The sequence below is a fragment of the Phodopus roborovskii genome, unplaced genomic scaffold (assembly GCF_943737965.1).
Source record: "Phodopus roborovskii unplaced genomic scaffold, PHOROB, whole genome shotgun sequence".
NCBI classification, from domain to species: Eukaryota; Metazoa; Chordata; class Mammalia; order Rodentia; family Cricetidae; genus Phodopus; species Phodopus roborovskii.
Genome location: NW_026126511.1, coordinates 47,641,649 through 47,668,121, shown reverse-complemented (window position 1 = coordinate 47,668,121; position 26,473 = coordinate 47,641,649). Strand labels below are relative to the sequence as shown.

The 26,473-nt window shown below is 42.7% G+C and overlaps 1 protein-coding gene across 1 annotated transcript in view; it reads right to left on the bottom strand.

The window, feature by feature from the left end:
- Elp3 (elongator acetyltransferase complex subunit 3) overlaps positions 1–26,473 on the bottom strand; it is a 64,100-nt gene that overhangs the window by 35,001 nt on the left and 2,626 nt on the right. The window contains exons 2-9 of the mRNA XM_051195512.1: positions 25,651–25,750; positions 21,193–21,331; positions 18,631–18,701; positions 17,921–17,984; positions 16,474–16,542; positions 13,943–14,097; positions 2,104–2,265; positions 186–312 (exon numbers count right to left, since the gene is read on the bottom strand). Coding sequence (XP_051051469.1) covers positions 186–312; positions 2,104–2,265; positions 13,943–14,097; positions 16,474–16,542; positions 17,921–17,984; positions 18,631–18,701; positions 21,193–21,331; positions 25,651–25,750 — 887 coding nt within the window. The remainder of the gene's footprint in view (positions 1–185; positions 313–2,103; positions 2,266–13,942; positions 14,098–16,473; positions 16,543–17,920; positions 17,985–18,630; positions 18,702–21,192; positions 21,332–25,650; positions 25,751–26,473) is intronic.

Genomic DNA, 26,473 nt, shown 5'->3' with positions numbered 1-26,473 from the left:
ACAGTTCGTCTGATGATGGGGAGGTGGGTGACCATTCTTTCTTGTGTTTCTAATATTTTGGAACAGGTTTTATAGCTTTAAGAACAAGAACGGGAAACACAAAAGCAAACAAGCAAGAGCAGAGAGGGGCAGGGCAGGGAGAGTACAGAGGCAATTTGGGCCCATGGTCTCAAGGCCACACTTACTATAAACTGCTCAATGTCTCTTTCTAGTCCCACGTTTGGCAGGTCAGGCATCATATGAGCCACCACTTTGAAACCACAATCTTTGGCCAGCTGGAATGATTCACATGTTGCCTTCACAGTGTGGCCTCTGGGAAGAAAATGGACAATTAAGTTAATGGAGGTAGGGGTGAGGTGGGGGGGGTTAAGGAGGAGGAGAGGGAAAACAAGCCGTGAGACCGAGTCACCTGGCTGGGAACAGACCCCAGGAGTCACTTTTACACGGCTCTAGGGAGGCCTGGAAGAAAACCACTGTTTCCAAGACACTGCTCAGAAATTTCTTTTGCTCCGTGTACCCAGACAACATGGCTCAGCACAATCTGTGCAATCAGCTTATTACTGTAGAATCGGTGTTCAACAAGGTCCACACAGAAGCCAGGCATGGCTGACACCCACTCAGAGTCCTAGCACTTGGGAGGTGGAGGCAGGAGGATCCAAGATCGTCCTTGGCTCCATTCCTGGTTTGGGGACAGACACATGCTTTGACTTGTAGCATTTCATTCAGGGTTACTAAGGGTCCATCTGAGAAGGGTCTGCTGTCACAAAGTCAGACCAATCCTCTGGCATTCTCTCTCCTGCCACATCCAAGCAGGAAGTAGACCTTGATGACACCTGGGGTCACTAACAATTGAAACCTTGGGACAATCCCTTCTATCACCAAGATACTCCCACTCAGCAGAGAACGATCTCAGAAGCCATGGGCTCCCTTCAGACACCTCACTTATGCACATGGCTCCACTCTCATTTCTAATTAGTTTTCACTAGTGATGTGCAAAGTTGAGGGATGAGGCTTGGACTTTCTTCTGAAATTCTGTAGTCAATTATTCCACTTCAAAGTTACTATACAATATGGTCATGGCTATGTGTATGTGGCTTTAAAAATCAAATTACAAGGAAATATTCATTTCCTCAGCGGTAGTGTGTCACATGGGACAGTGCGGTTATGGAAAGTGTTGAGCCAATGAAACATTCTACTGGTTATCCCTGCTCTAATGCATACTTTTAGTCCAAAGTGAAACCTCTCCCCTCCAAGGCTCCTGGACTTCCTTTCCTCCCAGCAGACACCAAACAACACTCACTGCTTTCCGGGACTCCAACAGCCGAGGGCCCGGTCTGTCTCCCTTCAGCCCCCCTTTAAATCATCATCCATAGTGGAACAAAAGGGCTCTTACTTAAATGCATGCATGTTCCTATCTTAACTCCCAGCCTGCCTCCTGATTAAAGCTCAGGCTCTGGGGGCTGACTTCCTGGACCCTCATAATCCAGCCCTCTGCCTGCCATGTGCTCCCAACCTCACACTTTTCTCCGGTGGAAGCAAGCAGCTCTGGGTCTCCTCTGAGCCTTACACAGATGTCTCCACAGGGACTGCCTAGCACAACTTGCAATACTACACTCTCCTAGCAGCCTTCCTGTGTGAGACTTGCTCTACTCGGGTTTGCTTTGCTCAGCTCCCCCTTTTGTAGTTTCATTACATTTTTCCCTGTGCTTAAAAATATTAACAGATCTCTGTCATTTAAGGGACAAAGTACTAGGCCTACCACACTTCTAGGCTTCTAAGTATGGCCCAGTGTTTCCTTAGCTCCCCTTTACAACCCTGGTCAGCAGTGGTTGCTGCCAGTGAAACCCTGGTTTCTCAGCTCTTCCAACAGGGGGCAGTTATTCACACGGTTTCTGATACACTTCTAGATGGAAGAGAGTGTCACATGCCTACACCGAACATGAAGGCAGATGGTCTGAAGAACATGGATGGAAGAGGGGTTTCAAAAGCCGACATCTTAAACTTTTCTCTGAGACTGGGCTCAAGGAAGAAACCCTGAGTACAGAGATAGACAAGAGCCAGTGGGACAGAGGAGGCTGGGCTGGCCACCTGCCACCATCTCACCTGTTGGTGTCTCTGGCCACATCTTCATAGACACTCTGCACCCCGATCTCCAGCCTTGTGCATCCATAAGTCAACATGTCGCTTAGGTGCCGCTTCATGCAATAATCAGGTCTGGTCTCAATCGTAATTCCAACACACTTCGTGAGGCTTCTCTCAGAATACCTGCAGAGCAGAACTAGAATGACTACACCTGCCACAGTCTGGGTCTTTTCTTCCCAGCCCACCTTCTCTTAGCCTTTCCAGGATGAAATAGTAGCTAAGTTTGTGGGCCCTGGAGCCAGACACTATAAGTTCAAATTCCAGCTCGGCTACTTCCTCAACAGGCAAGCAGTAATCCCATTAATCTTCTCTGGCCTTGGCATCTTCATCTACAAAATAATGGTAACAATGGTACCCACACTTCACAGAGCTGACACAATTGCACCGGCACATCCTCATGTCATTACCGTTATCTTTATTATCCACACACAGTTAGCTGCAGCCATAATCATCTTGAAACAGTGATTTCAACTGTGAAAAGCTATTTCTCAATTCCTAGCAACCGATTTCACATAAGCAAAAACCATCTGCATTACTTATTTCTCACTGCATCATAGAGCCATTTTAAATACAAGCAACAAAAGGGGGAGGGGAGCAGCACGGGCTGCAGGGATCATTCAGGTGAACTGTCTTGTGTGTGTGTGTGTGTGTGTGTGTGTGTGTGTGTGTGTGTGTGTGTGTGTGTAATAAGAATTACTCAGGGCATGAAGCATCACTGTGCTGCAGGACTGGCTGCACAGTCTCATCCAACACATGGAGGAAGGAGAAAATCTAAGAAATGAATTATAAGAAAAGAGGGTTTGTAGTTTAGCAAATGCTGTTTAAGACGGGCAGGAGCTCCTCCATCCTCTCTCAAACTTCTCACAAAGTCCTGTGCCTGCCAAATAGTGGGCACCAAGGCATGGAGGACACAATGGCACACCATAAACACAACTCATCTGCTTCCAATGGCAATTATGGGCTTCAAGAAATTGTCTAAAATTAAAAGAATAAAAAAGGAAAGAAAGGAACCACTGTGAAGAAAGCAGACTATATGGACGGATGAAGGACAGAAGGTAAAAAAAGTAACTGAGGACACACTGAAATCCAGATTCTAACATGTACCACAAACTTTCCTATTAATTGGTATTTCTCAAAAGCAATGGCCTCCGGGGAGAGGACCTGGGCATGGTGACAGCTCCATCACTGGGAAATTAAGAGAATTAGAGCAGCAGGGACCTGCCCAGAGGGAGGGGCAACCTATGAACTCATCCGTCTGTTACAGAGCATCCACGGCATATGGAGGACACAGAGGAGGCTGTCACAAGCATATTGCCACCTCAGGAATTAAAACACAAAGACACAAAGACACAAAGGCAAATCTTATTCTCAAAAACTTAATTTCAAAGCTGGGCAGTGGTGGTATACACCTTTAATCCCAGCACCTGGGAGGCAGAGGCAGATGGATCTCTGTGAGTTCGAGACCAGCCTGGTCTATAAGGGCTAGTTCTAGGACAGCCTCTAAAGCCACACAGGGAAACCCTGTCTCGAAAAAATCAAAAACAACAACAAAACAAAACAAATTTAACTCTATCTCAAAAATGTGTCTCCTCTGGAGAAACAGAAAATAACTCACACTTTAAAAAGCGAGTGGTGGCACACAGAGGCAGAGGTAGAGATGGATCTTTGAATTTGAGGCCAGCCTGGTATACAGAGTGAGTTCCAGGTCAGCCTGGGCTACAAGGGAAACCCTGTGTCAAAAAAATCAAACAAAAGGGCTAGTATTTTAGATTTCCTTTCAGAGTTGTATTTCCATCTGAAAAGCAATGAAGTGGAAATTCTAATCAGACATGAACAATAAAAAAAAAATAACAGTGTTGTATCTTTGGTGAGCTGCAGTGACTTTATTGTTGCCGTGTGTAATCTGCTACCTTAATGAACCTGCTACCTCATTTAAGAGAGGTAAGGATGTATATGGAACTATTCTTTCTCATATTCTAGTATGTGTAGACAAGATGCTACTTAGTCTGAGCATTTTAGGGTCTGCTGCATAATCCCCCTACCATTTAGCCAGCCAAGTGAGCCTCTCTTTCAATACTGCAGTCAACACCTTACCTTCTCGGTAGTTCAGACTTACTAGGTGCTGGGGCAGAGAGGAACTGTTTAGCTTCTAAGAAAGAGACAGAGCCAAGACTTGGACTCAGTTTTCCCATCAGGTCTACTATTTCCTAATACAGCCATAAGTTGTCTTAGGAAGGCTGCAGGGCTGTATTGAACCCTAAGAGTTTCCTGCAAGGCACAGCTATGTAAGAAGCTCACACACTCTAAGAAACACAAGTCAATAATGTACGGTGCCAGAACTGTTCACAGTGGACAGGCAGCAAGGCAGAGGGCAAGGAAATCCTCACATTAGGAAATAAAAGCAAACAAAACCCATGCCACCAGTCCTCAACTTGGCCTAAAGATATTTCTCCTCCTGTGACATCTCAGAACCCTTGGTTAAGAGCTCTGTGTTCATCCACACTACAAAGTTAGTCTGTTATTTATGGGCATGTCTGCTTCTCCTTTTAGACAGGGAGCTCCCAGCAGGAGCAGCTCCCATTATATAGTGACCAGTAGCTTAGGAGTTCTGCACTAACTCCTCCAATCAAAGCAAAGCAATGAACATGAAGAATGAATAAGTGACAGGAATGAGGAAGTGAAATCTGGTGTAGCTGGGACAACTACAACTCCCTTCCCCAGTCTCTAGATGATCTTCCCTCTTGCAAAAAACTCAGAGATTCCATACAAACTAAGAATCCACTAGTTTTTATCCCAGAGCTGCTTCACAGTCAAGCTAAACTGAAAAGTAGGTGAGGACACAGAGATGAAACACTAGCTTCCAGTAGTCACAGTCTGTAAACTCTCTCTATCATCGGTAGGCCCCAAATGAGTTGTTCTTTGGACTGATGAAGACTTGCTCGGACTGCTGACACTGAATGCCTCCGAACCACAATCACAGAACAATGGTCCTTTTATAAACTATTACCATACCCGAAAACCCCCTCAATAAAATCTGCTACGCATCACAATTAGTGAAGTTCTAGGCGTAAGCCAGTGGGCTTAGAGGATTCATCCACTCCTTTTTGAGATCATACTTCAATTTCTTTCTAGAGACTGGTTATGTTAATAGAATCTAAAAGCCAACAGTCTCTGCCCAATATAATTGAAAAAGTCAAAGAGAACTTTGATTTTTAAACAAGTACTACCAGGAAAAGCTGAGCTGGTGACACTGAAGAGTAGAGAAAATCAAGTACCCTATCACACTAGTCAACAAGGCTGATGACACATTGGAGCATCCCTTGACATTCTTGCTTTGGACTCTACACAGCTTAATGTTTTATAGTCATGATCAGGTGGCTGAGGGACCTACAGAAAAAATTCACAGGAACGGCATGCTTGTAATATCATATGCACACTGGAACTTAAGGGTTAAATGCACATGAGTATCCCCAAAGAGCTGCGCCCGACAGAAGGTGATGGCTAAGTGAAAAAGTGATACCAACACCACTCCAGTAAGTCTTCAGATCACAAGTGTCAGAGACGATCAGCAGGGGGACATGTTAGTCCCACTGTTTCATTTTTATGACACTAGGGAAACTAAAGTAAAGAATAAATGTGCTTAAAGCAGATGGCAATGCAAAGTGAGGGGAGAAGTCTACCAGACACCAAGGAAGGTGCTCCTTACTTGCAGCTACCGGGGCAGCTGAGGCAGGAGCTGGCCAGGAGTCTAAGATCAACCTAGTATGGAAACTTAATGAAAGTATTCCACTTTCCCCACTTCACACTCACCAAGTACCTCTCCCCTTCGGACAGATGGGTCCTTACTATTTCCTCTTAAGATGCTCTCTATCAAGAGATGCAGAGAAGACCAACTATACCGAATTATAGAAGAATGGAATTCAATGAAATCATCATTCTCTGTTAGTGAAAACTAAAGTGTCGGGGTGACTAAATCAGTAGACATAAATCCAACCAATATAAACTAATTACACCAAATGTTACTACCACCAAACACTGCAATTAAGTGGCACACATTATCAAAATGAGCAACTCTGCCCACTCCTTTCCCCCACAGGACTCAAGTACTCTAGGATTCTGTCTGGAGGAAACCCAGTTGCTCTATAAAGGCACATAAGGGTGGGAAGTAAGTGAATGGAAAGATATAACAGAATAAACTTGGAATAAGAGTCTAGTGGAGGTTGTGTGGTCACTGAGGGCTGCCCTTGAAGGGCTGTGTGAACTAGCTTTCCCCACCAGGAGGTGGCAGGTTTGCTCTGCCACGTTCTTCCTATCACATGCTGAAACTATACCTGGAACCTCTAAAACCAAGGGTAAGGACAACAGACCTTCCCTCTCTAAGCTGGTATGTTGGGTGTTGCGGCGTTGCATAGCTCACTAATATACCGTCAGAGCAATGCTAACACACTGGCCTGATTTGTACAAACACCACAGGATTTACTTCCTTCCCAACATACATGTTATGATTCACCAAGAGGGAGCATACACCCTGGTCCATAAAACAAGTCTCCACATATTGAAAAAAGACAATAAAAAACAAATCTGAAATTGAACTGAATGGGCATTTAGAACAAAATGAAATAAAATCAGAAGTCAGTAAGATATCAAATAAAGCCTCACTGTTCTAATACATAAAAATTGAACAATATCCATATAATCCCTGGAATTGAGGAAATAGAAACGTTATTATGTAAAAATTTATACAGAATTAAAATATAATACAATAATAATTTAAAATATGAAATAGGAAAACAAATGGTATTTACATAAAGAAATGCCTAGCAGCTGGGCAGGTGAATCTCTGGTCTACATAGTGAGATTCTATCTCAAAAAAAAAAAAAAAAAAAAAAAAAAAAGGAAAGAAAGAAAAGGAGAAACCATTTTGCATATTTATATTAGAAAAAAAATGATGGATAACCTTCTACGTCTTACAAGTCACTAGAAAAAGAACAATCTCGGGGCTGGAAATATGGCTCAGTAGTTAAAAGCACATACTGCTCTTGCAGAGTGCCTGAGTTCAGTTCCCAGCACCCCTTCCTCCAGTTCCAGGAGAGCTGACATACTCTTCTGACTTCTGTGGGCAGCTGCATACACATACACACACACACACACACACACACACACACACACACACACACGATATAAACATAAATAAAAAGCATAAAAAAGCAAAAGCAATAAATGTCTTTACTAAAGATTGCTAATGGAAAGTAAAGGACCTAAATAAATGAGGAGACAGGCCATTTCATGACTGACTACATTGTCAACTCTCTCCCTAGAACCTGTATCCTATCATTTGAAAATACCCTAACTTTATCACACTTTGTAAGAAAACTGGCTAGTGCCAGCTAATTCTAAATTTTACAAGAACATGCAGCTCAAACTATCTACAAAAATCTTGCAAACCAATCACAAAGTTGGAAGACGTATATTATTTGTCTTCAGGACACACTATAAAGCTACAATGACCAAAACAGAGGTCTACAAACCAAAATCGCCAGTAGCATTGCCCTGTGTGGTCCATGTGTATACTCCTTTGAATTTTAACAAAGGGTTAATAAAATCTAAATGGGAAAGGGGAGTTTTTAAAAAAAATCATCTCGAAACAATTCACTCTCCATACTGGGGGGGGGGGGACTTTGACTCCCACCTCATAGTACACATAAAAATTAATTCAAGGGGGAATTGGAGAGCTAAATAAGAAAACTGAAATTTTAGCTAGAAGATAACATAGGAGATGAACTTTGTGTCCTGGGAACATGTGGTGATAATACAGAAAGCAAAGAAAGAAAAAAATTAGTTATATTAATTCTGCCCTAAAAAAATCATCAATAGAATAGTCAAGTCATAGATGGGGTTCTCTAACCAAGGACATGTAACAAGCCCCCCCCCAAATAAAGATTAAATACTTCACAAAGGAAATATAATCAGACAGCACAAAGGTACACTCAAGTGCTCAATGACATGAGTCATCAGGAAAATGCAAATTAAAACCACAATAGATGCCATTACACACCCACCAGAATGGCTAAAATTAAAAGGACTGACAATAACATGTACTGGTGCGGATGCAGAACCACCAAGTACTTGCCCATTAGTGGTGGGAGTATAAACAGCACAACCGTTTCTGGCTGGGAGCTTCTCATAAAACACTAACAACAAACCTAGCAATTCCTGTTACTACCCAAGAGCAATACATACATTTAACCATAAAATGACAAACTACAAGCAGTCCCATGCTCACTGATAGAAGGATCAACACACTGTGGTTCATGTACCCAACAGAAAGAATACTGCTTGGCAATGAAAGTGAGTGACTAAAGACACACCTAACAACCCTGGGGAACCTCAAGCAATGTTCACAGGAGACTATATGTGATGGACAGTTCCATTTATATGAAGTCCTATAGTGGGCACATTTCATCTATGGCAAGTGAAGAAAACTAAAACCTACCAGAAGAACTGCCAATTCTGGGAGGCGAAGGTGAGGATTTTCTGGTGAGTATAAAGTAACTCTAGTGACACAGTACTCTGCATTATTTATCTGTTTTCACAGGATCTTGTTAAGTAGCTCAGGTTCACCTCAAATTTGAGATCCCTCTGCTCCTGCCTCTTGGTTGCTGGGATTCAACCAGAGTTGGCAATGTTCTGAATCTTAACAGTGTTTTTTGTTATACAGGTCTGTCAAAACAAATCAAGGGTATGCATATAAACTCACTTCAAGGGGGTAAAAAAAAAACCAAAAAGAAACCACCAAACTGAATGCTAATCAATACAATGCATGGTAGAGCACCTGCAGATGATTGCAGAGATAGACAGCTGCTTCCAAGCCTCTGGAGGCTGCTTTCGTTTCCTTCACAGCCCAGGCAAGAACATGGAATTATCTTTGGGATACCCAGCATTACCTAGCATTCTAGTTTCCCAAGACATGCAAGGACACAGTTGGAGGATTTAAAGCCATTGATGAGGGGGAAAGAGGAAGGAACGGAAATGAATTTAAAATTCCACAAGGAGAAGGTATGACTCATTGGTTTCTTGATGGGTAACCACCCTTTTAAATTGCATCTTGTGAAAACAGCCAAGGAGCACTGAATGTAAAGCTGCTTCTGGGCAGAGCTGATTAAAAAGGAATAAAACTCCTTTAAAAGGCTGTTCTGATGTATCTGGCAGCATTCGCACTCTGGTGAATGGGTGACTCAGATGCACTATGATCTTTTCTCCCAAGTGAAGATTTTTATGGGATGACAGTCATCAGTAATTGTTAAGTCTCTGGAGACCTGAAGAGGCTCAGTCGATGGGACGAGTGATTACCAGCACCAGCTTTATTCCACAGTCTTTCCAGGGGCCAGGCCTATGGTGTCCCTAGTAGACCTGTGTTCCTCTAGTTTCTGTAAAGGTTTCATGACTTCTGGCTACCAACTGGCCACAAATAATAACCAGGTTCACTCTGAGGGGCTTTTTTTTTTTTTTTTTTTTTTTTTTTTTAAAGTCTAATCCTAATCTTTTCAGTAGGAAAATAAACCTTTAACTACACAGGCTTGACACAGGAAGACCAAAGAGGGACACTTGTTGAGCCTTTTAGTGTGGCCCTAAGGACAATTAACTTTTGCCTACCACCTTATGAAACTGTTAGCCCACTTTAAAATGAACCCTTGAAAAACATCCTATCCTACTGAGCAAACAAACATCAGTGCTACAGCTATGTGATGAGTAAATGTCTACTATGGCTCAGGCAGGAGTGAAACCGCTCCATGAAGGCAGGTGGGCTAATCTGGGAAACAACTACTTTTTGAGAGAACAGGCAAGTTCTGAAAAGAACACATCAGACCAAAACCAGTTTTCCTAGGCTGCTCTTTCATTCACAACAGTGTTAACATTTAAAAATAATTTTGTTTCTAGTTCACTTCAGAAACTATTGCCTCAAAGGATACAAAATTTCTTTATTATAGGGAGTTGTATGAAGAATTTACTTCAACAAAGCAAACAAGGGCTCACAAATAGACACTTTTCATATTACCTCACAAAGTACAGAGACCAGGGAGAGAGAGCAAGACAGCAGCCCTATGGGCTTAGGGCTGCAGAATGGAGCTCCACATTGAGGTGGCTTCATGGCTCCTGGCTTGCACTTTTATTACTTCCTATAAGCCATTCATGAGATGTGTTGCAATGAAGGCTCAAGTCAGAAACACATCTTTTAAAGATAAAAGCACAGTGCCCTCTTGAGGTAAAGAACAGAAAAAGCCTTCGCAGGCCCTGGCCAGGCAGCACCAGAAGAGGCTTTGTTCCCTCCAGGGCTTTTTGGACAAATACATCGTGATCTGAATGGAGTGAGTTCTAACATAAAACCCCCATTTTTATCACAAAAATAGATGACTCATGGCCAAACAGTATGAGGCAGCAGAACATTTAGCACCAAAACTGTAGCAAGATTGGAAATGTTTCAATTGATGAAAATGCCAAAGCAGCTGTACCCCAGAAACTCCACATTTGCTCAGTCAGCCTGCTCCATAAATGCCCAGGGCTCAACCCCACATGGGAAAGCTCAGAGCAAATTCACAGGAGAGGTATGCCTTAACACAGCTAGAGCTGAACGCTGAACTACACACACACACATACACACACACACACACACACACCCTTCAACATAGGGAGCCTATGTTGAACCAGGTGGTGGTGGTGCAGGCCTTTAACCCCAGCACTCGGAAGGCAGAGGCAGAGGCAGGCAGATCTTTTGGAGCTCGAGGCCAGCCTGGTCTACAGAGTGAGTTCCAGGACAGCTAGGGCAGTTACACCAAGAAACCCTGTCTCAGAAAAACAAAACAAAACAAAAACAACAACAAAAACAAACAAACAGAAAGAAACCTGTGTTGTATATAAGCTTATACACCTTATGTATATAAGCTTGAGAAAATGTACTTACATTAAAATTATTTCTTTTACTTCCTTTTAAAATGTATTATTGTGTGTGCATGTGTACATGATGGGTTCTTAGTTGAGTATGGACAGGTAATACCATGGCACTTATATCGAGGTCAAAGGACAACTTTCAGTCCTCTGTTTTTACTGCGCTGAGGCAATGGCTCTCTAGGCGGCTACTGAGAAGCACATTCCAGGCTAGCCAGGCCTCAAACTTCCAGGTGTCCCTTGTCTGCCTCTCATCTCCCAGCAGAAAAACTGAGATTACAGATATATGATACAGATAAACCATCCTGCCAATCACATTTACAGTGTTTGTGTGTATGTGCGTGTAAGTGCAGGTGACTGTGCACATGTGACGAGGCCGGAGGGCAACCGCAGGCTCATTCTCAGGTGAGAAGGAAGACACAACAGTACTGAAGAAAGCACTGCTGGTTTTAGAGGTGAATGAGTTCAGCTGGGAACCCAGAGTCGCTGCTGCCACTACAACATCTCAGAGCCTTGGACTAATGGAGGCTACTCCCCCAATCACATTTTATCTAAATGTATCACATCTGACTCTTCAGTATGAAGAGGAATGAGTTGAGTTACATCATTACTCCTCTAAAGTCTGGAACTGCAGGGCTTCACTAAGCATGACTCATACTCATGAATGCTCAACGTTCTGAATAAACAGTAAAAATAGATGCCATCTCACATAGCTACCGAGCTCCCCGTGGGACAAGTCACATACCCAAAAATGTGGATTCAGGGATACAGAATTTACCTATCTTCATCAGTCAAACAGAATCCTTGCTCATCACACATCCTTCCAGGGGATAAATCCTTTATGCAGCCCTCATGGTACCCCTAATTTTTTTTTGTCTATAAAAAACCTTCATTTAAATTTTCACAAACCCAAAGGAAAGTAACAGGGGAAGGGACATATGAAGGCATAAGTTCAGTTCCATGGGGCAACTCTATCACTGCTGTTGATCTGATGGCAGAGTGACCATTCAAAGTCCACTCTCAAGTATACTCAGGCTTTAGCTACAGGTCACAAAGCTCCTCTCGGGTCCATTCCCAACCTGATCCTATTTATCACCACACAAAAGTCTAAGAGGCAGCACTCTTGCACCCACCTTGGAATTAGCCATGTGACATTCTCCTTCCTTTTCACAAAAGAGAAGCCAAAGTCTGATGGTGACAGGGGTGTCGGGAAGAGAAACCACTCCTGTCAATATTCTGATGATTCACACATGTGGATGCATGCACACCGTTTTAGACCTAGCAATTTCCAGCATTATAGCAAATTTCAGGCTCTGAAGGTAGCCTGGAGTTTCTATTCCCACTCTGCCATCAACTGCCTGTGTTAAGTCTGGGAAAGCCGCCTTACCTCTCTGGGCTTTGGACTCATCCAATGTAAAGCAGAGGAAATCTGAACACTACACTAAAGGCTTACTGTATGAAGTAAATGACAATGACACAACATACATTGTACACACAGCAAATGTAAGCCTCCTGTATTCAAATGCACACTCTACACACAGCACATGTCTTCACCCAATGCACACTGTACACACAGCAAATGTAAGCCTCCTGTATTCAAATGCACACTCTACACACAGCACATGTCTTCACCCAATGCACACTGTACACACAGCAAATGTAAGCCTCCTTTATTCCCAGCTCTTCTTCCTCAGTGATCTTCTTGGCCTGTGATGACCACACAGATAGGCTTGGGTAGACAGACACATGATGGGACCCCACAGTACAAACAGTTCTGAACATTGCTTTTTGTCTTAGCACACCTTGGAGATGCAAAACTCTCCCACTAGGTGACATCATCCCTCCATGAGGCTGTGGATATCATCCATGATCAAAAATCTCCACTGTGTACCTGCAGTCAAGACTTCCTTTTTTGAACCCTACCAGGCATCTCTAAATGCATCATGGGCATTTCAAACATAACAAACCAAAATTAAACTTCTTAATTTCCTCCCTCAAACCTGAGCTTCCCTGTGGCTTTTCCATCTTAGCATGTGGCATTCCCATCCAACTACTCAAGGCATCCAACAAAGGCTTGGCCTTCATTGTCCCTAATCAGCCTCTTCTCCATCATTGTCTCCACTCTTGATGAGCCAAGGTGATAAGGAAGCTTACAGGCTTCTCATGTTCCCATGGTAACCCTCTGTCAGTCAGAAGACAGTCCAATGACCTTGCCTGTTAACAAGGATGAGCCCCCACCCCTTTGGCTTGAAACAACCTACTTCTGCATTTCATACGAACTCCAGCTCCTTGAAAGAGTACATAATCTGGCCCATGTTCAGCCTTTCAGTGTCAGCTGAGGACATTCTCTTGCTCCCTGGAGTATAACCCAGTGGCCTGTGGAAAGCCACAAGCTATTTCCCTTCTCAGTGCCCTCATTCTGCCCTTCCTAAGGAAGGTCGCTGACTCCTTCCTACTGCAGGTCTCTGTTACAGCAGTCCTTTACCATCACAGCCTTTACTCTATAAGACACTGATATAAAAGGACTGTGCCACAAGGACACACAGTTCTATCTTGGCCTTGTTCACCATGTAATGCCCAGTGCATCTAACTGCATGGATGGTGAGGTAGCTTGAATAAGAATGGCCCCCAAGGGCTCACATATTTGAATGCTTGGTCACCAGGAAGTGGAACTCTTTAAAAAGATTTGAACAATTAGGACATGCGGCTCCATGAAAATAATTGTTTTCCACACAAACACACAAAGAAAAATACAAGAAATTCAGAATATATACACAGAACAGATCAAATTCCCACAGATAGCTGCTAAAAGAATGAACAGACAATCATTCAGAGAGTGAAAACTAGGGCTTCTTACTTGATTGCCTCGTAAATATTGTTTGAAGTGTGGCCTGATAAAGCATCATGCAAACTTCGGATAAAATAATCTCTGTATTCTTCTGGAAGGGCCATGAATGTTCCACCCATTACGATGAACTCCACCTTATCCACACTGTGACCAAGCTGCTTTAGCTGGAAGAAATACACATGCATCAGAGCATTGCACTAGAGAGGCTGCACAATTTCCAAGTTAATTTTGTAGTTGCACTAGCACAATTTACAATAAAACACATTTTGCTAATTCTGTGCACTAAGAAAAAGAAATGTCTGAAAGAAAAACAATTTCTGCTCAAAAAAGATGGGAGAGTAAAAATTAAAACTAAAGCAGAACCAGACTTCAGTGCTGACAGTTACATAGGACTTAACAGGAAGAGTTTGAGACATATATAGCAATTAACACAGAACAAAAAAAAAACCAAAAAAAAAAAAAAAAAAAAAACAACATAATGTAATATCAGATACTGCAAAAATTACCAACCATATGTTTTATGTCTAACTTCATGGTAAAAACACACTGTGTAGTTGTGAGTGACATGTAACCTGGACTTAACACACAGGGAAAAAGATGAATACTAGATTAGAGCGAGACTTCAAGATGCAATTTAAAGCTGATTGTGGGCACAGGCCCTCAAGCTGCTCCTGGAAAACCAAAATACATAAATGACTGCCTCAAAATGAAAATACTCCATCTTCTCTACTTCAGGGCAGAATGGCATAACCATCCACCATGCCAACTACAATAAGCCAGGATTCTAAGCTTTAAAAACAAGTTTTTAAATTTCTTGCTATATGTTAGGTATAAGGAAGTCAGGATCAAATGCCAAATTAGGAACTAGAATATACCATGTAATGAATATCTCTGTGGAACTTGTTAAAAATGGTTGTTTCTGCAAGTAGTAAACAGTAACTGCTGTTACTATGTCTATGTATCTGAGTGAGAATGTATATGCCTTCCCATCAACACTATAGGACTCCGCTGTCCATGACTGCATACAAGGGGTAACTTCACTTACAAAAACTCCTGCTGGGACTCCAAGTCAAACTGCACCCCCACTTTCAGAGGTGCAGACCCACCACTGTCACTATGCCACTAAGTTTCCCAGATGACTCTACTGTACTTACAGTTAGAAAAGAATTGTTATTCCATGTGACAATCCTACTGTCTAAACTTAAGATCTTCAAACACTTTTATTAAATACAGACATTTAATACTATATTAAACTGTTTTTCATTTTGTGATGGCTATTTTTGATTGTCAACTTGACGACATCTGGAATTAACCAAAACCAAATTGACTGGGCACACCTGTGAGGGATTTTTTTCTTAATTAAATCATCTGAAGTAGATGATTTATCTAATCCACACCTTTGAGGTGGGAAGATCTGTGCCACACCTGCTGGAATCCTATATAAAGGACATGGGAGAAAGCTGCTCTCTTATCTCTCTTTGCCTGCTTGCTCTTGACCTTGCCACCAAGTCCATCCTTTCATTAGCTTCACAGCCCATTTGGGGGGGGGGGGGAGTCTGCCATATACTGATGACCAGCTGAGACACCCAGCCTTATGGACTCAACTACTGAATTCTTGGACACTACATGCATAAGCAGCTATTGTTGGATTGGCTGGACCATAGCCTGTATGTCATTTTAATAAACCCCATTTCCTTGTATAGGGGGATTCATTCTGTTCCTCAAAAGAACCCTGCCTAAAAACAAAAATGACGCCAAAGTCAGTTCAGAACAAGTTTTCCCAAGCTATGTGTGATCCCTGGGTAGGGATCCTCTCCTACTGTGAACACTCCTGCCCTACAAATGCTTGGGTGGCAGCAAAGTGAATATCAGAACTGGGTGGGGTTCAATAATAGACACAAACCCAGCAGCCAGTTATATGCTACACAGCCCTTGTTATTTTAGATCTTCTATTTATCTTATCATATTAATTACTGTAACAACTACAGATGGTGCTTACATTTTAACACTTGGCAAAGTATGCTTAGACTCCTTGAAAAACTAGATCACCTACATAGTACTAATTTTTAACCAGTTATGTTAATGTATAATTTATATGCAATAAAATCTACCCTCTTTAAAGCACAATTGTAGACTTGTGACTGAATTATGCATCACCACAGTCATGACATGGAACAAATTCTCAGGACCGAAACTGCCACTCATACCACTTTGCCATAGGTTGCCTGTTCTCACTGAGCAAGCCTGTCACAACATTTCTTCACCTGGCTCTGAAGTTCAAGTTCAACCCCTTGTTTTTGACTGTTAAAGAACTTTTACACACTTTCATAGGTGACTTCCTTCAAACGGAAAGAAGTACAAAGAATCTACAACCCATAAAGGAGACAATAATCTCTAAGGAGTAGAAGTCTGACCACACATGGCTGAAGTCTCTCCTTCAATGAGCATAAAACCATGCTCTTGTCTTTACAATGACTCCAAATCAAGCAATAGCATGGCAATCTTTGAAGCACAAAAACCAGTTTAAAAAGCCTCTTTACCTGCTCTATCCGGTGTCTTGTCTGTAGATAAGGGTCGTATCTAGCACGGATAGCTCGCATGGAAGTTGGCTAAATAAATAAGGAAGAGAATTTTGTTCTAAGTCATACCAAATAAAAAAACAACACCAAAGGAGCGAAGGGTTGCATTAAAATTAAATTACTCTAGGTTTTGATCATTAAAATCACACCTCATATCCTACCTTCCTTTCTCAGTTTTAGCAAGGTTCAGACCATCACTATCCCCAACCACACTGTTGAGGGTACCTCAACAGCAGGGTATCTTATTGGGTCACATTTACCTTCTGTGGAAATGTGATGGCATCCAAAGTGTAGGTGCTCTCACACAGATGGGCACACATACTCAAGAAAGTCATGTAGCAGAATGACCTTTACACATGGTCCTTATAATTATACATGGTTTCTAATAGCTCACAAATGGTCTTGATGCCACTGTCACACTGGAACACCCTACCATGATGAAGCAGTTTCCTAGCATAAAAGGGTCTTTGATGAGCTTCTTTTCTGCAGCAGGTAGAAATTATCACAGAGATCGACAACTGGTCAGAATACAGAAATAAGTGACAGCAGAGTGCCCAACTCCAGCTGATACTTCCACAGCACAACCTCTACACCTAAGGCTCAGGGAGAGGTGGGCAGAATACCAGACTGTGTCTTCTAGACATGACAGGAATAATACAGTCACGAGATCCCAACTCTGAACAAGACCTGCACAATGACATCACTAGCTGACACGCCAACGTGGATGGGGTGGATTCCCTAAGACCCTACCCACTAGATAACGAGCTACAGGCAATCTATGGTGCTAAGAAAGGGAAAATCAGTTTTCTCTAGGGGTGAGCTCTCCGATAGATTATCCAGTTCCCAATGGTCAACCCTAAACATGTAAGTTCTTGTGGTTAGGAGGTCGACACAGGAATACTATTAAAAGGTTGAAGCCAATCTGAGTTACAATGAATCATGCCTAAAAAAACAAACATATACATATGTAAATAACAATAAATGTAGGTCAAGGTGCAAAACAGTGGGGTTTTTTTTTAAACATATTACTTAATATGTCAAAAAAGAATAAAAAAATTGGGCCACGGAAAATATAGGTCAGAGCAGCTCCCTGCCAGCTCTTAAACCTCTAATGCCTCAAATTTCTTGTGGTAAAACTGAGATAATCATAGCATCTATCTTCTAAACATTGCTGCAAGGCTTAGAGTGGCAAAGCACTTGGGACAGTGGTTGGAAATGGTGGCAAGAAATGCACATGTTGGTGGCATTTCTCTGGTGGCTTGGCACATATAAGGCACTCAAAGACACACAGTCCAAGTATTTGGCAAAAAGCTTTCTAGTCAGGAAAAAAGCTCAAGCTTGTAAGAATGTCAGTACTTGTCACACTCTGGATGCTATCACTGTGTTAGGACCAAGTCAAAGGCTTTACCTCATAGCCCGTGTAAGACTGGGATGAGTACTCAAAATCTGAGTCAGGTCCTCCAGGGCAGTATCTGGACACAACGACAGAACAGGAAGGGCAGATGAAAAGCTCAGTTCAGCAGAAGATCCTGCTATCAATTCAAGCAGCAGTCCTCCCTCACAGCATTGTGTAGCAACAAACAAACATGACAGTAAGTGAAGCAACATGACAACATTCAGACCCAGGACACTGCAGGCACAGATCTTTACAGGCTTAATGCAGGAGCCCAGCTGTCCAGTTTGGATGATTCTAGCTTTCCTGGGACCCACTCTCAGGAAAATTTCCCTCCCATTTAATCTTCCTACCTGAATAATGCATTTGCATCCATGAATTCTTCCCAGTACCTCAATTGGAGAAATCTAACAGCTATTTATAAGAATAACTGAAAACTTTTTAGATACTCTTCTGGTCCAGATTCATTTTGAATCTGATGTTAGAACCCAGGGAGCTTGCATTTCCAGGTTTCATTTTCCTAGGTAACAGCTGTCCGTAACCTATGAGTATTTCAACACTGCAGCACTGCCTGCACTTTCAAAGTGCTGAAATACCTTACCAAGCTATGAGTCTGTTCAGCCAACATGTTAGTATCATCAGCCTGTACTGGCCAGGGTGTTAGGGACTTTACTTACTAGTTTAACTGAAATATACACACATCAACTTATCAAAATCATACTTACACACATATATTCCCTGTAAAACTGATGTGGGGACATCTGTGGGGTTTGCACATCACAGCCACAACAGCAATCTATAAAAGAAAGATTAATCAAAAAGCTATCATTGAAAATTAACAAAACTCTACAGAGTAGTTACCTTAATCAAGAGCAAAGGAGAGGAATGCAATCAGAACGGCACACAATGGTCTCCAAGAAATGAAAAGGGGAAAGATAGATGCGATTGGGAAAGAAACCTGGGTGTTTCCCTTGAGATATGGATGCTGTGATACCCTAAAGCCATGTTCTTTTATGCTGATAATGTTTAGAATGTTTACATAAATTGCATAATTTGTAGTTGGTTTTATGGTAAGTACAGAATAAGGAACTATTATTATGGATTTGTGGTACTTGAGAATGCATCTGAGGTCTTGAGCACTCTACCACTGAGCTATAAGCCCAGACTTGGAAATTAATTTTTAAGGCCATGGTGATTTTTATTCTTTAATTATTTTGCTAAAATAGCTGACAATGGTTACTTTATATAATATTGTAAATAAACCTAATTATTATTCGAATTCCACAGGTACTGTAGATTTCAATGTATAGCAAGAAGTTAGGGATGAGATTCAGAGAGTCTATGTGCAAAAACCGGACAGAATCCAGGCTGGGTGGAAAAAGAACCTGCTTGAGAAAAAGGCTGGTAGCAGACATATTAAGGCTCTTTTAGATATTAACACAGGAGGTAGGTGACCAGATAGAGCTACATTAAGGCTAACAGAAGCTGGATTTCTTATGTACAGAGAGGAAGCTGTGCATGCAGACAAAGAATCAGAATGAAGCCCAGGGTTGAAGAAACTGGAGTACTGTTCTCCAAATATAGTTGACAGATCAAGACATTCCAAAACATATGGATGTGTGTTTATGTAAGTACACACATGTGTGCAGATTACCAAAGAGAGGCAGGACCTGGCTCTAGTTATACAGAAACATTACTTAAACCAAATTGAAAAGCATGCTACGAATAGACCAGCTGACAACCTTCAGTGTGAAGATAATGAAATCAAGGCCAGACAGGACAGGCATATTCTGAGGAGCCATGGCAATGAGGTACAGCAGGGACTTTGACCTGAGATGTCACTGAAACAGCAGGTGGTGAGTAGAACACACACAGCCAGGGGCACAAGTTAAATTCCGGGGTTTTGATTCTTGTTTTTTACGTTTTTGTGTGTGGTTCAAGTATTTATTGGTAATGTATGTGCAACCAGACAGCACACTCTCTGTATGTAAACATTGTAGGGTTCAAATATCCACAAATATCAGAATCCATAAGACTGGGCCACTAAAGTAGCTAACACAAGCACTAGAAATATCATGTCCTGATCCAGACAGCAGAGCCCACATGTGGGATTACATCAGGAACATGGACTTCAACTCTGGAACCCCTTTCCAGTGGATCCTGACCCTGACCCTGCCCATTTCCTGGCCTCTCATACTCATCCTTTGGATCCTAGAGCCCAATCCCGATTCAGCCCCTTAATGCTTCACAGAGGTTACAGCAAGAGTATCCACTATGGCCTTATGCTTCTGAACTACTGTGCATGCGGTATCTAGACTAACTTTCTGAAAACTTGCCCTGCTCACCTCACCACCTACAGACACCTGAAATGGTTTCTTGTAATTTGGTTTCTTTGCCAGTTGTACATGACTGTTTACAAGCTAATTCTAAACAAGGGCTCCAGTTCTCTTAAATGAACTCAGTGAGAGTTCAAGGCCAGTGTGGCCTATATAGTGACACTGTCTCTAAAAGAAAATTGTCAAATGAACCCTGAGCTTCCCCAGTCTGTTGCACTCCCTGTCTGTACATGCCAGGCTCTTCAAGCCACTCCTACCTCTGTGCTCCTTTCCTGTTCTTTTCTTGTCCCCAGCACTGAGTCTGGAACTCTCCCATCATACAACCATACTCACAGGTCAGGAAAATATTGTGCTTTCTACCTTCTTCTGGGAGCTGGGGAAGGGGGCTGCCTCTGGACACCCACAGTGCTTCCTATTAGGAGATTTACTCCACAATCATCACATATAAAACTACCCTGCTGAGGCTGGAGAGATGACTCAATGGTTTAGAGCACTGGCTGTCCTTTCAGAGGACCTGGGTTCAATTCCCAGCACCCACATGACCGCTTATGGTGTCTGTAACCCCAGCTCCAAGGGATCTGACACCATCACACATACATATGGGTAAAACACCAATGTATATAAAATAAAAATAAATAAATTTAAAAAGCAAAACCAAAAACTACCCTACCCCGCACCATTATATGCCTTTTAGAAGCACCACCTGGAAGCTATCAGCATGAGAGGGTCAACAACATCTGTCATATTGTTAAGTGAAAAGGCCTCAGTCTTTAAAGACACTACAAAAACACGTGCTTCTTTAAGCACGCCAGCTGGCTTCCTCCAGGGCCCTTTCAGCATCAAGTGTGCACACCTCCTTCACTCCAGCATGCGGCAAGCATGACTCAGGGGTGTGAACTCCCCACCACTGTCTCGATACCCCATCACTGGGTCACCAGCTCGGTCACTCACCCCACTGGCAGTCCTGATGGGCTTTGCCTTTAACTTGGGAACCAAGGCCTTTCGATAGTGAGGCGGGACTGCAGCGATGATATCCACCAGGCGGGGCTGGGACGAAAGGCCATACTTGGAAGCTGTCTTGGTTTTCAGCCTGAAAGCAGAGCATTTAGTCTTATGAGGGTCACAGCGCTACTAAAAGGATGATGTGTACGCACTAATATTCACATCTGCCACGCCTCCACCCTTCACCAAGGATAAGAGCGACTTAACAATCTGTGAACATCAAGGAAATAAAGGACAAAATCTGTTAGTAACCAACTTGCTTTCCTTTACCCTAAACACCAGGAAATAAACGAGGACTGGGCACCCCAGGATGACGGCACAGTGAAGGTCTCCTTCCAAACTGCACCCCAGCCTCCACACTAAAGAACTACCCTGACCCTATCGGCCTTGCTCCTAACAGCTGGGACTGTGTGTGGAAGGCTGTCTAGACATTGCCACAAATCCCCTGGGAAGATTTTATCCAATCAAGGACTACTTTCTTGGATAAAATATACAAAAACAACAACAAATCAAAACCAGAATAAAAATTCTAGAATCTACCTTAACTATTAAACTAAACAAACGCTATCCCTTCTTGCCTATGACCCTATCTGTAACCACAAAAGCATCCTTTGCTCAAATCATTACTTTAATTCCTGAACCTCTCTCCCCTTTGTCTTGCTATACCCAGGTTAGCTTTGAACTCAAAATTCTCCCTCTACCCCTGAATGCTGAGATTGCAGGTATGTGCCACCATGTCCAGCTTATTCCTTAATTTTCTCTACAATTGACCAGCTTTCCCTTTCTTTGTGCCCACTAGCCAAATCCTACTGGTTACACTATCTTCTAATTGACCATCTAGAAATATCTGTGGGTTGCTCATATTGTTTTCAATAAATGCTAACTGAACAGCTAGCATGCACAGGTGACTACCCATGTATGTGGCATGTTAGATGTGAGGCACAGTTCTTTCATGTGATGTGTTGTGGCTAAGCCCACTCACATACCCTCCACATGCAAGGGTTGCTTCCAGAAGCAGGAAGAACTTTAACATGTGCTGGGGAAGTTAGGGAAGACAGACCCACAAGAGCGCTCAGGTCTCAGACAGTAGACACAGGGATGTCACTGTAAGATACTGTAGGAAAAGCTATAGAATAGAAAACTTTCACAGTCAAAAGCAGACAATTACTGACTCACTTATCCTTTAGCAAATGCTTTCTAAAAGTGTTCAAAGAAATAGGTTGGGTTAGGTATCTTAAGGAACGGAGAACTGGGTCTACAAGAGGTCGCGGATGTGGTGATTACAGGACATAGTGGGGAGACCCCTTTCCCTGTGAATACATATAAAGAGCAAATGCAGTAAAGAAAATGAGCGGAGGTGCAACAAAGACCACGGTGAACATGAATGTGTGGGAGAGGTTCTACTGTTCTATGACAGAGAAGGCTGGGAGTAGATTCAGGGCCCCAGAGTGCTCCTAGCAGAGGTGCTTCCAAAGAGACAGGAGAACAGTGGGATGTGAAATCATGGCTCAAAGAAAGAACTGGGCTTTGGAGGTTCCAAATCTGCACTCTGCCAATGACCACTTACCCCTGGATGACTTAATCTCTCTACTTCTCAGATAACCCATCTGTTAGGTGAGGGTACACCAGTACCTACCACATACTGTTTTATTTAATTTTATTTTTATATATGCATGCACATGCTGGTGTACACTTGTCACTGGACAGTGTAGAGGTCAGAGGACAGCTTTTGGGAGTTGGTTTCCTTCACCTACTATACTTTTACTTACTAGACCATCTTGCTGGCCTCTTGTTCAGGCTAACTTTATTTAAATCTGACATAGGCTAGAGTCAGGAGGGAACTCCAGCTGAGAAAATGCCTCCATAAGACTGGGCTATAGGCAATCCTGTAGAGCATTTTCTTAATTAGTGATTAAGATGGCTGTCCCCACCCCTTACTTGAACACCATGCTTAGAAACTAAAGGATAAGTGAGTCAGTCATTGTCCTCTTTTGTCTATGAAAACATTCTGTTCTATAGCTTTTCTTCCAGCTCACTGTGGAAGAACCCTGGGCTGATGATCCTGGGTTCAGTAAGAAAGCAGGCTGAGCAAACCATGGGGAGCAAGCCAGTGAGTAGTATCCCTCCATGGCCTCTGCATCAGCTCCTGCCTCCAGGTTACTGTTTTGGGTTCCTGCCCTGACTTCCTCAGTGATGGACTGTGACCTGAGAGTTGAAAGATGAAATAAACCCATCCTCCTTAAGTTGTTTTTGGTCATGGTGTTTCATCAAAGCAACAGTAACCCAAACTAAGGGTCTGCTACCAGGAAAGTGGAGCATTGCCGTGACAGACCTGACCATGTTGTTTTCGAGACTGTTGTGGAAGGACTTGGGAACTTTGACCTAGAAAAAGCCACTGAGTGTTGAGAGCTCAGTGGGCTGTTCTGTATGACCTTGGAAGATAAGAATGTTGAGAGCAGTGGCGCAGATGGAGGCCCAGCTTGTGACACTGCAGAGGGAAACAAAGACTCTACCTGGTCATTTGTGTGACAACTATGTGATGTCTGGTCTCTGGAGCTGAAAAATCAGCTACAATTAACAAGAGACCAGAATCACTAAAGTTAAACCTTTGTTTTGTTGGGACAATGGATGCTGGTCAGCTGGGGCTGAAGAATCAGCTGTAGAGACCAGTATCGCCGAGGTGAAGTCTGTGGGGAAGTGTTTCCTCAGATTTAGCACGTGCAAGCTGTTTAAGGTGGCCAAGGTTGTACCCTGTGCTGGTAGCCAAACCTGATCATGTATCTCCCAAGTAGTACAGGTTTTGAAGCCATGAAGGTTTTGAAGCCATTGGTAAGGGTGCACTCAGAATAGCAGTGGGAACCCCAGGATTGAGGGAGACATGGAAAAGCTGAGGCTTGACATCATGAAGCAAGCTTAGGAGAGGCTATTGGTGAAAGCGCAGCCCAGTTGCAGCAGGAGACCCCAGCATTTTGGAGATGCCAGTACCATGGGATGACCACCAAAAACAGCAGCAGCTGTGGAGTGGAGCCAGCCAGAGCCTAGAAGACAAGACAAGCTGTGTGTGCTGCAGAGGGCAGGGCTAGAGAAGGAGGAGGAGCCAAGAAGGTTGTGAGTGAATCCTAGACACTGGACACTGAATTATTTACATTGTAGGAGTTTGTTTTGTTTTGCTTAGATTCTGACTGTGCCTTGGTTCTTTCCTCTTGAAATAAAAAAGTATTGAACTTAATTGATTTCTACAGAGCCCAGAGTTGAGAGACTTTGAACTTTTAATAGGGATTTTGGATTTTGAAAGAGACTAGACTTTTAATCTGTTTGAACTGTAAAGACTGTGGGACTTTAAAATTATTTTTATACTGTGGTGTTAATATTAATGTGCCACCTTGGAGATAAATAAGAAAGGAAAGGTTCTAACTGAAAAGTGTTGTATTTACGTGACAAGCTGACAAGGGGTCAGTTGTGCTGGCTAGTTTTATGTCAACTTGACAAAGCTAGTTATGGTGCAGAGGGACCTCAATAGAGAAAATGCCTCCACAAGATCAAGCTGTAGGCAAGCCTATTGGGCATTTCCTTAATTAGTGACTGACGGAGAGGGCCCAGCCTATTGTGGGTGGTACCCCCTCTGGGCTGATAAGAAAGGCTGAGCAGCCATGGGGAGCAAGCCAGTAAGCAGCACTCCTCCATAGCCTCCACAGCAGTTCCTGCCTCCAGGTTCCTGTCTTGTTTGAGTTCCTGCCCTAACTTCCCTCAGTAATAGATGGTTACCTGGAAGTGTAAGCTAAGTAAACCCTTTCCTCCCCAAGTTTCTTTGTTCTTGGTGTTTCATCACAGCAACAGTAACCCAAACTAAAATACCCCTCATCCAGTTTCTGAGAGGATTAACTCAGCTATCATCTGCAGTGCCTGGAATACTGGGAGTGCCCAATAAAAGCTGGAGACAATTAGGCCAGAGACTCACTGTATCATCATGAAGTAGGTGATAGGACAAGGCAGAAAGCTGCAATTCTTTTTTTTTTTTTTTTTTTTTCCCCCTTTTCTTTTTTTGGTTTTTTTTGAGACAGGGTTTCTCCGTATAGCTTTGGAGGCTGTCCTGGAACTCACTCTGTAGACCAGGCTAGCCTCAAACTCAGAGATCTGCCTGCCTCTGCCTCCCCAGGGCTGGGATTAAAGGCCTGTGCAACCACCTCCCAAAAGCTGTGTTTCTTAACCACTACACAGAAAACAGGTTATTATTAGATCAGTTCACAAAACAACTCTCCTAGCAGGCACAGCAGGGCATGCTGGTAATTCCAGTACTTGGAAGGCTTAGGCAAGAGGAATGGCTTAAATTTGAGGACAGTTTGGGCTACAAAGTGACACCATGTCTGAAACAAGACAGCTTGTTACTTAAGAACAAGACACACTTACTTATTTAAATCCACGTCTTTCCCCTGTTCATGGGCCTCAATCAGCTGCTTGATAACATCTCCTATAGTCAGCATCATCAGCTCAGCAGGGCTGAAATCTCCTGCAAAGATTTTCAACAACAGCAAAAAAAAAAAAAAAAAAAAAATCATCAGTACTTTTTTACATTTATTCGTTTATTTATTTATATGTGTGTGCAAATGTAACACATGCATGCATGTGTGCACACACACATTTTAAGTGTGGATGTCAAAGTTGGTTCTTTCCTTCCACTACATGGATTCTTGGCTTTTCGCACTTAGTGGCAATTGCCCTTACTACGGAGCCCTTGTGCCAGCCTCAGGAAAGATTTAACAATTTTACTTAGTAATTTTCCTTCCAAAATTATCTCAAACTAGATGCTCAGGGCAGTGGCATTTAGCTTCTAAAATAATTTCAAACATGCCAAACACATAGCTCAAGAAGAGGAGACACTAAATTTGTATTGTTCACAAGCCAAACATATCTTTCATACTTTCAAAATAACAACAAATCCAACTTTATCTGCATGTGGGAAAAACATCCCTATAGAAGCACTGACATGATAGAAGGACTGACATGATATTGCAGACGGATATAGGAAAAGAAAGAGGAAAGACCACTATAGAAACAATCATGAATAAAAAGAACCTACTGGCCCAGGACAGGACAGAAGTAACTAAATGCCCAGCCCTTTGCTGCAGAGTGGAAAGGATGAACACCGGCAAATGCAGAGATCACTTAGATGCACTGATTCAATCTCACAACAGCGAGATGGAGCAGGAACTTGCCTGGCCTATATGCACTA